At 43.0% G+C, this 16,509-nt stretch overlaps 1 protein-coding gene across 7 annotated transcripts in view; it reads right to left on the bottom strand.

Moving 5' to 3' along the window:
- Nucleotides 1-16,509, bottom strand: part of ARHGAP6 (Rho GTPase activating protein 6) — a 541,907-nt gene that overhangs the window by 22,530 nt on the left and 502,868 nt on the right. For all 7 annotated transcript variants that reach the window (XM_070365358.1, XM_070365357.1, XM_070365359.1 and 4 more), the window contains exons 8-9: nucleotides 16,144-16,292; nucleotides 9,358-9,537 (exon numbers count right to left, since the gene is read on the bottom strand). In XM_070365358.1, coding sequence (XP_070221459.1) covers nucleotides 9,358-9,537; nucleotides 16,144-16,292 — 329 coding nt within the window. The remainder of the gene's footprint in view (nucleotides 1-9,357; nucleotides 9,538-16,143; nucleotides 16,293-16,509) is intronic.

Here is a 16,509-nt window from a genome sequence, read left to right as displayed (position 1 = left end):
TGGGAAAATGAAAGTAGAGAATTTGAAATGATGCCTGGAACTGACTTTTAATATTCATACAACAGCATTCAGTGCTGTTTTCCCAATAATTCCTCTTATCTGGGTCCACATTTGCACATTTCATTTCCTACTATTTAATAAAAATTTCAAATTACTGGCTCAGTTCAATAGGATGAGTATTCATTTTCTATTAATTTAGATACTTAATAGAGAAGCCAAAGTGAAGAGAATGACCTGACAGGAAATAGCAGCTCACAGTGCGGAAGAAGAAATACCCAGGCAGCCCATCCACACACACATTCCTTTTCAGTAATTAGGATGCTGTTGAAAGAATATCTGACCAGGAATCGATAGCTCCTGAGCTCCAGTTTTGGCTCTGCTGCTTATAATTAACGTAAACTTGGGAAACATCAACCATCTTCTTTAGGATTCTGTTCCTCCATCTGGAAATCTGAGCATGTCCTATCTGTCCCCTTCTCCTTTATGGGGATGCTATGTGGAGCAAAGGGCTAACAAATTTGAAAGTATCTGAAGAGTTGCAAAGAACTTTAGAATAAAAACTGTATTGGAAATAGACAAAATAAGTCAAACACTTAAAAGAAGAAACTAAAAGCAGATCACTTGGAGATGTGAATATTTGTTCTGAGATTTTTTTTCTTGCCTAACAGCCATCAATTTCCACCTCTTATCCTGGGTGCTTGCAAAGAAACATGCCTATTCTCTTCTGCCTAACACTTCTGGTGGGTAAGGAAGTTCTGGGATTTCTTCTCAACATGTCTCCATTCTCGGCTGCCCCTTGAATTTCTAGAGCTACACTGTATGACCTCTTGAAGCTAGACTCTTTGTAGCTTCTACCTTTTGGCTTTTTCTCTTCTGTCAGACCTCAGGTCTTTGGGCTGGTCACATTGTCAGAAAGCAGGGATTATCTGACTTGACTGCCTGGAACTTCAAGAGGTTGCAGTTCTCTGTCAACTGGCCTCCTTCACATCTACGTCAAGATCATATGGGCCAATCCTGGCCAAGGGACCCCAAGGGGGGTCTTGTAGAAGCTTCTAGAAAAGGCTCTCCTTCATAATGACAAGAGATGCAGGAGAGAAAACATCTCTCTTTGTGACTGGATGTGATAATGGCTGCAAGAGCTGCTGAAAATGATTGTGGCCTCTTCAGCTAAAGATGGTGGACCAGAGAGAGGATAAGTGCAACTGAGCTGCTAAAATTGTGCCCCCAGGCTTCTTCTTATGTGAGATAATATTGAATTGGCCAAAAAGTTAATTAGGGTTTCTCCAATGGCACCCCACTCCAGTACTCTTGCCTGGAAAATCCCATGGATAGAGGAGCCTAGTAGGCTGCAGTCCATGGGGTCGTTAAGAGTCAGACAAGACTGAGCAACTTCACTTTCACTTTTCACTTTCATGCACTGGAGAAGGAAATGGCGACCCACTCCACTGTTCTTGCCTGGAGAATCCCAGGGAAGGGGGAGCCTGGTGGGCTGCCGTCTATGGGGTTGCACAGAGTCGGACACGACTGAAGTGACTTAGCAGTAGCAGCATAACATCTTTTAACAAATTTTCTGGCCAGCCCAATAAATCCTGACGTTTGCCACCACCCATAGTTGACTGCAGTTGCAGTTGGAACTCCTACCAGCATATCCAGGACCGTTCACTCACCTACTCATTCACTCACACACTCAACTTTATGCTCTTTCAGAACACGAGCTAGGCTGGTGCTTCCTCTGCAATGGATACTGAATGAATGTTGTTGGAATTGCTACAAATACTAATAAAAAATAACCCAGGATTATTGGTCTTCATGGTGTACACCGGTCTAGTTGTTTCTCTCTTCTTGGAAGCGGTACCAATCTCAGGCTATAGGAAAGTTTCCTTGTTACTCATTTTTAGACTTGGAAAATAAATTTCCTTTCCCAACTGAGGATCACTAGAATTTTTCTAATAAGTTCTTAAACTACTGTTGCCATCGATACAAAAACTCTAAAAATGAAATGTATGACTCAATAATCAAATTTTTTTTCTTCTGGGACTTTGTATGTAGTGAAACGGAAACTAAGGAGTAGAATCATAAAAAGCATATTACTTTTTTTAAATCAATCAATTCTGAACATTTACATGAAGAAACCAAACCCATCCCAAAAGGGCTTCTTCCTTTACAATTTATTGTTTCAAAGCAAAATCTCCATTGGGTTTTACTCAAGTATTTAGCAACTTTAGATATTTTCTAAGGGTACCATATATGGTTGTGTTTATTTGGAGACTCAACTCCTTAGATTTTCATATGTTCCTTCAAAGGATAATGCTATTTCAAAACTCAAAAGAACTTTGGACTCTCCTGCTTGAAAGAAAAAATGTAAACACTGCACATATGAAGGAATAAAACTGTCACAATTAAAATCCACCCTATCAAATTAAAAATGAAACATTGAATGATTGCCTCGGGTGTAACTGCTATGATGTATTTTATCCCATAAACCACAGAGAGGGAAAGATGGTTTGAGTTTTCTCCATTTGCTAAGTCACCATAATAAACCATTAAGGGCATCTGGGAGAGCAGTTCCCAGGACCCAATCCTGCTGCTCTGTCTTGCCAGCAGGTGTTTCACACCGATCCACCACTTGGCACTGAACCGAGAAGGATGCTTTGCATTGAGAACTTTAACGCTCCCCAGCAGAAGTGGATGTCACTGAAAGTCATGATGACATTTCTTTTCAGCTAACAAACACACTCAAGAAATCGCTTTGGCTATTTATGGGAGCAAAAGCTCAAACACGGGCAGGTCCAGCCTTGGACCTTTGTGCAGCTCTGGTTTGGAGGATGGCTTGATATTATGTAAAGAGGTCTCAGTGCATTTGAAGGGTCAGGATGCATTAAGAAATTCAAAAAATTTTTCTCACGTGCCAACCCATGCCACACAGCGTTTTTGGCAATTAGGAAGCATTCATGAACAAATACAGTCTAAGAGCCCAGGATTCATGGAGCTGTGATGGGGGATGACTCGTGGAAGATGAAGAGCAAGGAGTAGTCTTTGCTCCATGGCAACAGGTTACAGGAAGTGGAAACGGATCAGGTGTAATACACTCTGGCTCCTCTCCCCCTGCGGCAACAGTGCATGCATTCTGTCACTGCAGACAGGGACAAAGTGAGCTGGCTCCAGCAGGAACACACACTGGCTCTTGTAGCCATCTGCTGGCCTGGACATCGAGTGGGTCAGTGTTATGATCAGTTCAGAAGGACCAATGCTGTTAAAGGTCCCCTTTACTCCCCATTTTCAAATTGGCTAAAATATTCTCCCCCACCCACTCCTGGCCAAATGAACTCCATATATGAGACATCATATTAAAGTACCTCATCTTTTGAGTAGGGGGGAGTATCACACTGTAGTAATAGTTCACTTACAGTTGTTGCATCACTTGGGCAAACACTCTTGGCTTACTTCTCATGAAATCATGGTGAAATTTAGAATAAATTATTATGATGTACATAATAACTAGCCCAACTCCTGGCACACGAACAGTGGTTATTTAAAAAAGAAAAACAGTGGTTATATAAAAAGGGAAATGGAAATCACATATAATTATCTAGCTATGTCGATAGGGGGTGGTCTCTAGTTTGATGATCTGGGTTCCTGCTTGACTCCTTTTGACTTGGCATGCAAAAGAAATTTTAAGAAAATGTAATTTGTGCCGGGAAAGAAGAGAACATAGAGCAAAGCTTGGCTTCTAAGCTTGGAATCTTCATCACAGCCTCTGACCCTTGCTCCCAGTAGTTCTCATTCGAAATTTCCCACGTGTGCTGTGCTGATCTCCAGCTAAGGCTGACCAATCAGCAGAGTGGGAACGCTCTGGCGTTCCCACGTCTCCACTGTGCTCGGCACTTTCCATCAGCCCATAAGGGCGGTGCCTTTGCCTCTTTCCCTCTCTCCAAAAAAGAAGCCCTAGTAGTATCGGCCCTGAGAGGGAGCGGACTCTTTTCTCCACTCTGCTCCGAAGCTCTTATTAATTCCAAGCGCCACAATGAATTTTCTCTGGCATTCCCAACATCAGCTACAGAAGCCACAACTTTCAGAACAATTTAACGGGTCCCTGATGGAGTAGCTGAATGCTTTCTGCCTTGCAGTGATACCACTGATCATTTCTAGATATGCATGATTCTTCCCTTTGATTTTCAGTGTTCCAGAGAGAGTATGATTTTGTGTTTTCAATTTTTATATAGTTACTGATATCAGGGATGGAGGGTTATGATTTAAAGGTTGGGGAATCTAAGGTGTATGGGTACTGAATTAAAAAAAAAAAACACATTTTTTTCTTAGCAATACAGTATTACAGTATTTTTTTAAACAAATAATTACTGAGCTCCCATTTTCTGCCAAGTATTTTCTAGGTGCTGTGGATATCAGTGAATAAAACAAGCAAAAATCCCTGCTTTCATAAAGTTCGCATTCTATTAGGTTTCAACAAGCATAATACACAGGGAGTTGAAGGTGCTAAGTGCTATAGCTAAAAGGAAGAAAAGAATAAAGGGCTAGGAGTATATATATGTGGGAGCAGGTCACAGTGTCACATGGTGAGGTGCAGATGGGCATCACTGCCAAGGTGACACCTGGAGGTACTTTGATAGGGCAGGCACCTGATCAATTTCATGCAATAATAGCAGTGATTTCTCTCTGTTTCTGAAGTGCCTCTGTGTGTGTGTGTGTGTGTGTGTGTTAATCGCTCATTCATGTCCAACTCTTTGCGACCCCATGGACTGTAGCCCGCCAGGCTGCTCTGTTCATGAGATTTCTCAGGCAAGAATACTGGAGTGGGTTGCCATGCCCTTCTCCAGGGGATCTTCACGACCCAGGGATTGAACCCGGGTCTTCTGCATTGTAGGCAGATTCTTTACTGTCTGAGCCACCAGGGAAGCCCTTTGATGTACCTAGTCCATGCCGTTAAGTGCCCTATGATATCATTTCTAATTCTCAAAATAATCCTGTAAAGCTTCATCTTTTTTGTTTGTTTGTTTCCAACAGAAAAATGAAGACTTAGAATAGGGCCAAGATTACATAGCAAATACCTGGCTCAGCAGAGATTTGAATTCTGGGAACTGTTTGTAAAGCTCATGGTCCTCCCACCATTTTGGGAGTTTCCCAAGATGTGGTTTTCCCAAGGTGTGATTAGGAAACTAGCAGAAAGCCCTGGAGGCATTCATTAGTGCACAATTCTGGGCCCCATCTCATTGCTACTCAGTCTGAATCTCTGGAGTGCAGCCCAGGAATCTGAATGTCTGACAAATTTTTCTTACGACTCTGCTGCATGTTCAAGTTTGAGAACTGTGATTTTAATCTGCTGCTTTGGTCTTTTGATAGAGTGATCATCATGGTGGGTGTTATCATGACCGCTTTCCAGCTGGATGATTTCTAACCCAGTGTCTGAAAAGCAAACAACCAGTTAAAAAAAAAAAATACTGTCCTAGCCACGCTCTCAAATTGCAGGTCAGCCTCTAAAGCTGGGTATCGCTTCTGTGTTCTGGGACAGTCAGGTTCTTTTTGGCACTTTCCCATTAAGTCAGATACTGGCCACTTGGGAAAGGCAGTGTCAACATGTGGAAATGAAGGACATTATAACACTCAGAACAAGCTTTGGGTCCCTGCCAGGCCTCTGTGGGTTTTTATATCCCTTTCATCAGTTCCATGGAACCACTGCCTCCAGAATGCATTTTGCCTTGAAGGACAAGCTCACAGCCACCTTTTCTAACAAGTCTTCCTTTCTGATGCCAACGGGAAGTGATGCCTCCTTCTCTGACTTCGTAAACATGTCCAAGAACTGTGCAAGAGTACAACAGCTAACCACCTTTAACCATTAGGTTCTGTCTAGCTTCATCCTTTCTTGTTTGTCATTACTGCGCTACTTCTGAAAGCTTCTTAAAACAAAACAGAATGAAACAGCTATATACAGGAATGAATTTTTGTCCATTCACACAGACCAGCTTTGCCAACCAGTCACCAGTGTCAGTATAACAAACTAGATTCTGAAATGCCAGATATTCCAAAAATCATCCACAAGTGAGGAGATTAATTAATAAAAAGAGGTGAAGCTAGCACATAGAACTGTGCAGATTTTAGAACTAGAAGGGATCTTGGTTATTATTCATTCTAACCTAGTCCTTTGATAATTAAAGAAATGGAAATCAAAGAAGATGAGGTCTCAGAGCTAATGTATATTAAGTGTTAGTCGCTCAGTCATGTCCGACTCTTTCTGACCCCATGGACTGAGCCCACCAGGTACCTCTGTCCATGGGATTCTCCCAGGCAAGAATACTGGAGTGAGTTGCCATTTCCTCCTCCAGGAGATCTTCCTGACTCAGGGATTGATCATGGGTCTCCTGCATTGCAGGCAGATCCTTTACCACCTGAGCCACCAGGGAATCCATGTATAGTAAAGAGAGGACTATAGCAAAGTCAGTTTTCTTTTTACTGACCTATGCTAGAGATCTTTGTACTGTCCTCCTACTTCATTGTCCTTTTTCTCAATATATAAATCTCATAGGTTGTCTAAGGAGATCAAGAATGCTTATGTGAATGGTTAACTGACTCTGAGAAAGGTAGCCTTAATTTCTCCATGCCCATACCTCTTCATAAGGAGTAAGGATCAATAATACAGAAATCATCACATGTCACAGAGGTACCACTGAGTCATTCATTAATCCAACCAATATTTCTTGTGTTTCCACCAAGTACCAGGTGTAGGGGTAATGCAGTAAAAAAAGTAGATGGAAATGAACAAAAATTCACTCCGACAGAAAGCTTATATTCTAGTGGGGAAACACAAACAAAAGAAATGAATAAAGTCCTTATGAGTAATGATGAGCGCTAGGAGGAAAAGGCAGGGAGAGGGAATAGGAAGTGAGGATGTGCGTGCATGACTGTGGGCTGTATGTCAGACAAGGTGGCCACAGAAGGCCTTGCTGAGAAGTACAGATCACAACTGGGGAACGCAAATATGAGCTACTACCCAAGAGAATTCTGACATCAGTCTCCACAGAGAATGGCAGGTAGAGATGAGATCTGGAAAACGCTGGGAAAGATTTGAGTACTGACGTTCTTCTGGTGCTGTTAATAATCTAGGCAGTGCGAAATGGAAGCAGAGGAATGGAACAATTAAAACGGCAGCAACTAGACTTTGAAGGAAGCCATGAAGCAATTTGCTAGTATCTGAGGTGAAAAGAAATGTCTGATGGTTTGTGGTTTCACATAAAGAACCTTGCTTAGAATACAGAGTTTAGAGAATGGAATTCAGATTGACAAGCAGTATTATTATTATTTTTTTTAATCTACAGAGCATGAAGCAATGCCAAGACTACTTGGCAAGATGATATGTGACTTAAAATTTGATGAAAATGTTGAAAAATTCAAACATCTGATTCACCCAAATATGTAATTAATTATGAGGATTTTGGCTGAAGGGTGAAATTTAGACTGTTGTTGCTGTTTAGTTGTTAAATTGTGTTAAGTCTTTTGTGACCCCATGGACTGTAGCCTGCCAGACTCCCTCTGTCCATTAGACTTCTCAGGCAAGAATACTGGAGTTGGTTGTCATTTCCTCCTCCAGAGGATCTTCCCAACCCAGGGATTGAACCCACATCTCCTGCATTGCAAAGTGGATTCTTTGCCACTGAGCTACCAAGGAAGCCCTGAAATTTATTATATAGAGTTCATGAAAATGTCCATGTTTTTTTTGAGAGTCTACTGCATGCAACACACAGGCAGTGCCTCAGAGACTCAAAGAGGAGCAAGACACATTTCTACCTCAGTGAACTTTTCACTGCAATAGATCCATTTTCACTTCCTCCTGGGCATCCAGAAGGAATTCATTTCTCCACTTCCCTTGCAGTGAAGTACAGTTTGTGGCTGAGTTCTGGCCAATGGGATTGGAGTGGGCAGGATGGATGTCCCTTTTAGGTCTGGCCCATGAAATCCTAGGGGATTGAAGAGTCTCAAAATGCAAGGAGCTGGGGTCCCTATGTCACCAGCAGGAAGGCTGTCCACTAAACATCTGATTAAAATTTATGTGATATTTGTGTCTATTGTGCTGAAGTGCTGAGATCTGAGCCAATTTATGTTGCCCAAATAATACAATTATTGATGAACATTTGCATAGAATTTTACAGTTTGCAGAATGCTTTCACATATCAAAGGATTCTGGGAACCGCCCTGGGAAACAGGTCATATTTTAACTTTTTCCCCATTTTCCAAAAACTGAAACTGATGCTTATTGAATACTGAATTACTTGGTCATGATTACAAAGGTGCAACAGAGAGAGCAAATATTCTAAACCACTGGCTCTCAAATTTACAAAAATAACTGGTATAAGACAAGGATGGAAATAAATCTAATGCAAGGCCTTTGATTAACATAGACAAAATATTAGGGAAATTCAAAAGAGGGAATTAGCACACTCAGCTGAAGAAGCCACTAAAGGCTCTAGTGGAATAGGTAAGATTTGTAGTGAGTGTCTTCAAATTCAAAAAAGAAATCTATGAAGAACCATCGAGAAGGTTTCTACAAATTTTGATATGTGCTCTGAGTGTGAATAGACACAGAAGAGAGTTGACATTTGTTCTAATGATCCAAGGGAAGTGGGAGCAAGCAATGAAGTTTTTCTGAAGGAAAACAGGAACCAGTAATTCAATACAAATAAAAAAAATATTTACTGAGTGCCTGCCAGATGGAGAGCCTTCCAAAATTGTACAGAGGATACAGAGAGGCGATAACAAGGGCACAGCCTGTGTGCTAAATGCGCTTATAATCTACTAGGGGAAACAGCCATACATGACTTCAACACAATGATAAGATAAACATCAATAGGAACAGTAATAGGGTTCAAGGGACAGAGAATTGACATGGTAAAGTGATGTGAGAAGGACACAGGGAAGATAGGTAGAGCTTCATGCAGGAAGCAGAATCTCCAGATTGACCTTGGAGGAGGGGCCATTGCTGAGGATGGTTATAAATACATGAATTCATGGGGGCCACACATAATTCCAAAAAGAGGTCTTTTTATCAATTTTGGGGGCAAGGACACTGCTATACAATTCATCAAGTGATTCCAAAACATGACTATTGTTTAGGAGACAGTGAAGTGACATTTATAATTTAGATATGTTTGTTAAAACATGGAATCATAAACTTACAGTGATGTCATAGGTGTGTACATTTCTATTCCTACTGAAATTGCCTGGCTTCCAGTGAATTCAGTCAATGACCAGTACTATGAGCCAAAAGGTGGTGTCCCTGTTTCATTATGCCACCAAGAGGCAATCAACAGGCAGCTTACCGAGATGTCCTGCCAAACGCGGGACACTCACCATGAACAGGGCCTCATAATTTTCGATCATTTTCTGCACCACAGCAATGATGGCTGTGCTCTCTTCAGCGCGGGCCGAACTCTGGACTGAGAACTCTTTGTCTGACGACTTCTGCTTGTGCAGCAGGTTGGGTCCAAATATGGTGGCCAAGTTTAGAGATGTCATTTTGTTCCCAGTGACCTGCAGAAGCAGAGGATACAAGGATGGTTGTGATTTTTGCTTTTCAAAACACTGAGCGGTTAAATAATCAATTGAATCTTTTTACTTTCTCATTTTTTTCTGCAAGGACCACATCATCTCTGTCAGAATCCATGAAGGGCATCACATTTTCCTTTTGCCTCACATCTTGAAGTTCATAGCTCAGTGGTCATCTCAATAGCATCCTGAGTAAAATTTTAGAATGCTGTTTTTGTGAAACTGGTACTATATAAAATTTCTATCCTGTCTGCTCTCAAAAAATATTGATGTTCATCCATTCAACTGACCATCTATCCATCCCTCTATCTATCTCTTCATCCATCAACCCATCATCTCTTTATTACTCCATCCACTCAGTACCCACCATAGATGGGCATTTTTCATGGATTCTAATTATTCTAAAGTTTTTTTCAACAAAGATCACAAACCACTCCTTATTTTAAAGGGTTCACATTCTAGAGGAGAAAAGCAACTGATCAATTACAAGTAGTCGAGAAGATCCCTTGGAGGAGGGAATGGCAACCCACTCCAGTATTGTTACCTAGGAAATCCCATGGACAAAGGAGCCTGGCAGGCTACAGTCTATAGGGTCAGAAAGAGTCGGACACAACTGAACTGAGCATGCACGCATGAGTATAAAGTATGAAACTATCAACTCTGGAGGCCCCAGGGAAGACACTCCAAAGAGGGGGCAACATTTGCCCAAAACCTTGAAGGAGAATAGTTTGCTGGGCTGAAAAACAGAGGAGCTGGCACAGGGGGCACCTTCACAGTGGTGAGAACACTGTATGCAAAGACAGAAATAGATTAAATATGCCAAGGCACCCCAGGAAGCTCAGCAAGGCAGAGGGTGCTACAGGAAGGCCTGGTGAGGGCCAGGTGAAAGTCACCGCTACGTGTCCCCTGAGGGGCAAACCTGCTCTTGGTTGAGAACCACTGATCTAGGCCAGTTATTTCTCCTGTTGAAATCAGTTGAAAATCTATAAATGCCCAGGTAAGTATGGGAACTGTGGATGCCTGGGGAAGTTCCTTTGCCTGGGAAGGTCTGCACGGCCTTCGAGAGACAGGTGGATGCACAGCATAAAAGTCAAACACAGAATCAATTTCTGACCCACAGCTAAGACTCAGCCTCTGGAGTCCCCACCTTGTCCCATGGAGCCCTGAGTGGATGGCTACCCAGCCCCGCAAGCCTGGCATGGCACTTGTCTGCGTGGGCGCTCAGTAGCTCAGTCGTGTCTGACTCTTTGCAACCCCATGGAGTGTAGCCCACCAGGCTCCTCTGTACATGGGATTCTCCAGGCAAGAATACTAGAGTGGGTTGCCATTCCCCGCTCCATGGGATCTTTCCAATTCAGGGATCAAACCTACATCTCCTGCATTGGCAGGGGGATTTTTTATCATTACCACTAAAGTAAAGATAAGGGGTGTGTTATTTTTAGAAGGCGAGGCCGTTTTCAGGTTTGCTGCCAAGGGGAATGATTTCATGTGGTAAACATTGGGAACTTTTAAGAAAGTGCCCTTTATGTACAACAGTTCAATTCCGTTTTTCCTTTGTTTCATTTCATCGATATAAAACTTGACAAGTTTTCATATTATTTTTCATTTCTCTTCCTGGAAACTCATGGCTGAGGATAAAACCAAATGTGCTCTATTTTCAAATTCATCCCTTTAGAACTCAGAGGCATTTGGAATGCTTCCCCTTTCCCTCTTAAAGTAATATTGGGGTTTTCTAATTAAAACAACAACACGATCAAATAGAAGATTTTGTTTTCTTTGAAAAGAATGTTTAGTACAAGGACAATCCAGAACTCTGCTTCCGCTCGCTTGTCTTCTCCTGGTGCTATTTTGGGAATGCAACACAAGCCCGCTGTTAAAATGCACCAAAATTCCAGCTGCAGACCACGATGCTGTGGTTTGTTAATGCTTTTTTTTTGTTTTGGTTGGTTTTACTTAATTGTCTTTTAAACTGGAAGGAGATTTGCTCACAGATGGCATCCACCTTTGTCCCCCATGTTATAGCATCTCTCTCTCTCACTTGCCCCATCACCTTTCTCTATGACTAGCTAATATAATGTGTACTGGGGCTTGCTCCATTATTTATCAGAGAATTCAAGGAAAACATTTATCTCTAAATAAGCATCCTAGATCATTTCTAAGCCAAATATGAATAGCTCACATTTATTAAAAGCTCAGCATGTCGGTGAGGGAGAGAAGGATTGGGAGTTTGGGATTAGCAGAAGTAAACTTAAACATAGAATGGATAAACAGCAAGGTCCTACTAGAGCACAGGGAGATATATACAATGCGTGCTCCTGTGTGCTCCATCACTAACTTGGGTCTAACTCTTTTCCAACCTCATGGACTGTAGCCCGCCAGGCTCCTCTGTCCATGGGATTTTCCAGGCAAAAATACTGGAGTGGGTTGCCACTTCCTTCTCCAGGGGATCTTCCTGACTCAGGGATTGAATCCAGGTCTCCTGTACTGTAGGCAGATTCTTTACCATTTGAGCTACCGGACAAGCCCTACTTGAGTCACTACCCTATGATAAACCATCTTGGAAAAGAATATGAAAGAGAATGTACCTATATAACCGAATTACTTTGTTGTACAGCAGAAATTAACACAACACTATAAACCAGCTATATGTCAGTAAAATAGAAAAATTTTTCAAGTTTAGCACGTAGAGTCACTGGGCTAGGGGCTCTGCACAGAGTGTTGCGATTCCTTCTCACTACTCACAAGATGAAGCTGCTGCTGTCATAATTATTTTACAGACAAGGGAAGGGATGCACAGAGCCCGGTTCCAGGCAGCCTCTGCCCCTCACTCTTGCTGGCAGAGCCAGCATAGCAGGCACGTGGGAGAACTGGCTCCAAAGCCCGGCCAGGGTGAGGAGAGTCAGGTACTGACCCTGCTACAGATCCAAAGCCAAGCTTCCACTTCCTTGAGGCCTGTGTCTCATCAAAGGCCCATAATCCCGGCCCTGTGTTGGTAGTCTGTAACTTCTTTTTGCCCCATAAGATTCTCTGAAGAACTGGAGGCCAGCTATGGACCCTCTCACCCCCCCCCCCAAAAAAAAAAATATATATATATATACACACACACACATTCACACCACATATTCCATGCCATGCCGGGGAGTTCTTGGATAACCTGAAAACCACTGCTCTAGACGTTTCCATGATGTTCCTGCAATATTCTCTCTAGAGGAAATGAAATCTTTCTTATATTTGGGAATTTCTCTTTTCCCCTAAGGAGCAAAACAAATAGCAAACTGAACAAAATGGAATAAAGCAAAACAAACCCAAGATAGCAAAACATTTGATAAAATACCACTATTTTTTCCCCCTAAAGCACTCATTTACTGGTCAATAATTTTTCTCATGCCCTTCTTTTAGACATCTTTAAGATCCCGTCAGTGATACATGGGAGTTTAAGCACCTATTAGAAAAGAAATATTACATTCATCTCATAAAAGAGGAAGTTCAGGTCTCCCCCTACCCCAACTCTATTTTCTCTCCTCTTCCTCTGTTTTATAAAAACAATTTCACATAGTAAGGTACTGGCAGAGGCTGTGTGGGCCTCCAAGCTCCTGACACTCTGCATCATTTTCTGCCTCTTGCAACGCGTAAGAACTGCCGGACACACAGGTGACACACCTAGCACAAACTAACAAACAGGTGAGAGCAGAGGTTGAAAACTGCTTTGCTTCTTGACTGTATTTTACAGTTGAATTTTTCTCTCACTCCAGTGCACCCATTCTACCTGTTCATACCAAAGCAACTTAAACATCATGAATAAAGAACCTCTCTCTCATTCCTCCTCCCTTGCCCTTCTTGTCTACCAGAAGGGGTTTTAAGCTAACTCCCATTCCTAGCCCATACTTATGTGGCCTGCTTACTCAACCTCTGCACACCCTTTGATATGGCGTTTAAATTCAATCTCCTCCACAAAGCCATTCCTAACTTTTCTGGTCCACGTTCATCACTTCATCTCTGGAGTTCTGCAGTGACTCTGTGTTGAGATTTCTAATTCTATAAATCCTTGTGTTTTTACCCACTCCACCTTCTAGGGTGCCATGGCATTCCGGGAACATGAATTAGAAAATTCCCAAACGACGCTCACTGGTTTAGAGAAACACAGAGTAGGTGCTCAGAACATACATGATTGAGATACCAAGGCCACTCTTATATGGAAACATTTATAATGTGAAGTGCTGTTTTTCACATTGCTATTCCTATGAAACCTTCCTAACTCACTTTCTTCCTGTCTCAAACCAATCTACAACATAGATTATATCACCTTAGTCAAATCCTTCCAAAGATTCATGGCTTAAAAGAATCAACCACCTACCGCTGGCAAAGGCATTCAGTACCCTGGGAACTTAGCCCAATTTCCTCTCAGACCTCATCAGTACTTTCCCATACTGCAGCCTCTAGTCCAAGATGGCTGTGTGGGCTACATCTTCCTGTAACTTCCGAACATTTCACAAAAGCAATGCTCTCCTCATATTTCCTCTGTCTCTCTAATTTTTGGTTACTGGTCCTTCATTTTAACTCAAGGTTTAGGTTAAGAGTGTCTAGGAACCCTTGTCATCTCTTGCTTCCCGTACAACTTTGCTGTTACCAGCATATTTTTCTATGCCTTGTAATAAACTAGTTTTCTCAATGACTGTGCAGTACCAGTTGAAGAAGTTTTGTGTCCAAAGTTTAGGTAAGGAAATCCAGGTTTAGGAGGTTAACAGATTTGTACCAAGAACACAGACTCAGTGAGTTATAAAGCTACCAAGTGTTTACAACCAGGGTGGGCTCCCCATCATCCCCAGGGAAAGGGGGACTTCCCGGGAGGCACCAGTGGTAAAGAACCTGCCTGCCAATGCAGGAGATGTAATAGATGTGGGTTCGATCCCTCGGTCGATTCCCTGCAGAAGGGCATGGCAATCCACTCCAGTATTCTTGCCTAGAGAATCCCATGGACAGAAGACCCTGGTGGGCTACAGTCCATGGGGTCGCAGAGAGTCAGACACGACTGAAGCGACTTAGCACGCACACATGCAAGGATGTTTTCTTTTCTTTGCCATAGGCAATGCAGTCTTGTTCAGCATTTGGACTGAAAGAAAGTCTGAAAATGATTCCAAAAAGGCACAAGTGAGTTCCACTGGACATTTTGCTTTCCTCAATGCCTTCTTAATCACCTAAAACCTGACTTTCTTCACACATAGTACTTAAGAAATGTCAGAGAGGCGTTTCACGTACCTGGGAACCCAGACAGGGCTCTGCCTTAACCCAATGATTAGGGAGATGATTCTATAGCTTATAGTCAATAAAGGCTGACACCCAGTCGGGTAATATAACTACTTAACAATTATGCGAATTACAGTATATCCAATGAAGAGCAGTGTGGGCTGAAGGAAGGTGTCAGTGTCATATTATGAAACCTGAAGCCAGCAGAGTTTCACTAATAACTGCTATGGAGATAAACGGCTAACTCAGGGAAGTTCTATTCTCACACTGATAGGGACGATGAGGATAAGAAAGGTAGAATTGCTTTTCTGGATTAAAGCAAAAAAAATTACATATGAGCATGGCCTTAGGGAAAGCAATCTGACAATTACAGAAATGAATCCATGACACAGCTGAGTTCTGCTTAATAGGATTTAAAATAGAAAGTTTCTGAGGTAAGCCTGGAATGTCTTTGGCTCCTTCTTGTTGATTTACAATGCATGTTAGCATAGTAAAGGGTCTGAATCTCCTGGGGAATAAAAAGTCAGGGAGAAGTATGACTGCATGGTTTCAAAAAAGGGAAGCAGGTCTCTTGTTAGGGTTAAGATTAAATAGTGAAAGTGAAGTCGCTCAGTCTTGTCCAACTCTTTGAGACCCCATGGACTGTAGCGTATCAGGCTCCTCTGTCCATGGGATTTTCCAGGCAAGAGTGCTGGAGTGGATTGCCATTTCCTTCCCCAGGGTATCTTCCCAGGAATCGAACCCGGGTCTCAGTTGCTCGCTAATAAAGTCCGGGAGTTGATGATGGACAGGGAGGCCTGGTGTGCTGCGGTTCATGGGGTCGCAAAGAGTCGGACACGACTGAGCGACTGAATTGAACTGAATAGGTCACTTAAAATTGAGGCCAGCATCTCTCCTTTGTTCAAGGGAGAAAGTGGAAAATACCTTGAAGCACCAAAGAACACCAGAGCCTAAGACCTCAGACTGGGGGCCAAGTCCAACAAGAAGATTCCAGAGGCGTTCAAAGGACTGTGGAGAACCTGTCTGTAGGAGTTGATACCAGGTGGCACTGAGATGCATTGCTCTTTAGTCACCCTGTCGTGTCCAACTCTGTGCGACTGCATGGACAGTAGCCTGCCAGGCCCCTGTGTCCGTGGGATTCTCCAGGCAAGAATATCGGCGTGGCTTGCCACGCCCTCCTCCAGGAGATCTTCCTGACCCAGGGATTGAACCCACGTTTCCTGCCTTGGCGGGCGGATTCTTTACTGCTGAGCCACCAGGGAAGCCACCTTTTTCTTTTTTAGCTCTCCCTTTCAAAACAGGAAAAAGGAAGAGGCGCGCATGCGTGGCGGCGGTGGGGGGGCGCACCTCCTGGCCGTCCTTGCTGACGTTGTCCTCGGCATGCCTGGCCACGATAGACAGGAACTGCAGCAGGCGGTGGAGTGTGTCGCAGTTGCAGGGAGGTAGCAGGTAGATGAGGAGCTGCAAGGTGCCCAGCTGTTCCTCTGGCTCCAGCACTGAGCAGGGCAAGAAGAGGGGCTCTCAGTAAGTCAAGGCGGAGGTCACGCCCTTCCGGCTCAACTGTCTTCAGAAAGGGATTAGCAAGGCAAGTCACCTTTCATTCCTGCCCCCCACCACTGGTTTAGCAATTCAACAGTAAGGTTCTATGAGGGACAGAAAGACCAACGTGACCTGGGGAAATGTAACACCCACAGAAATCATTCTAATCCAGGC

Source organism: Bos mutus, chromosome X (genome assembly GCF_027580195.1).
Source record: "Bos mutus isolate GX-2022 chromosome X, NWIPB_WYAK_1.1, whole genome shotgun sequence".
Lineage (NCBI taxonomy): Eukaryota > Metazoa > Chordata > Mammalia > Artiodactyla > Bovidae > Bos > Bos mutus.
Note: the sequence above shows the minus strand (reverse complement) of the source record. Positions and strands in the feature narration are given on the sequence as shown.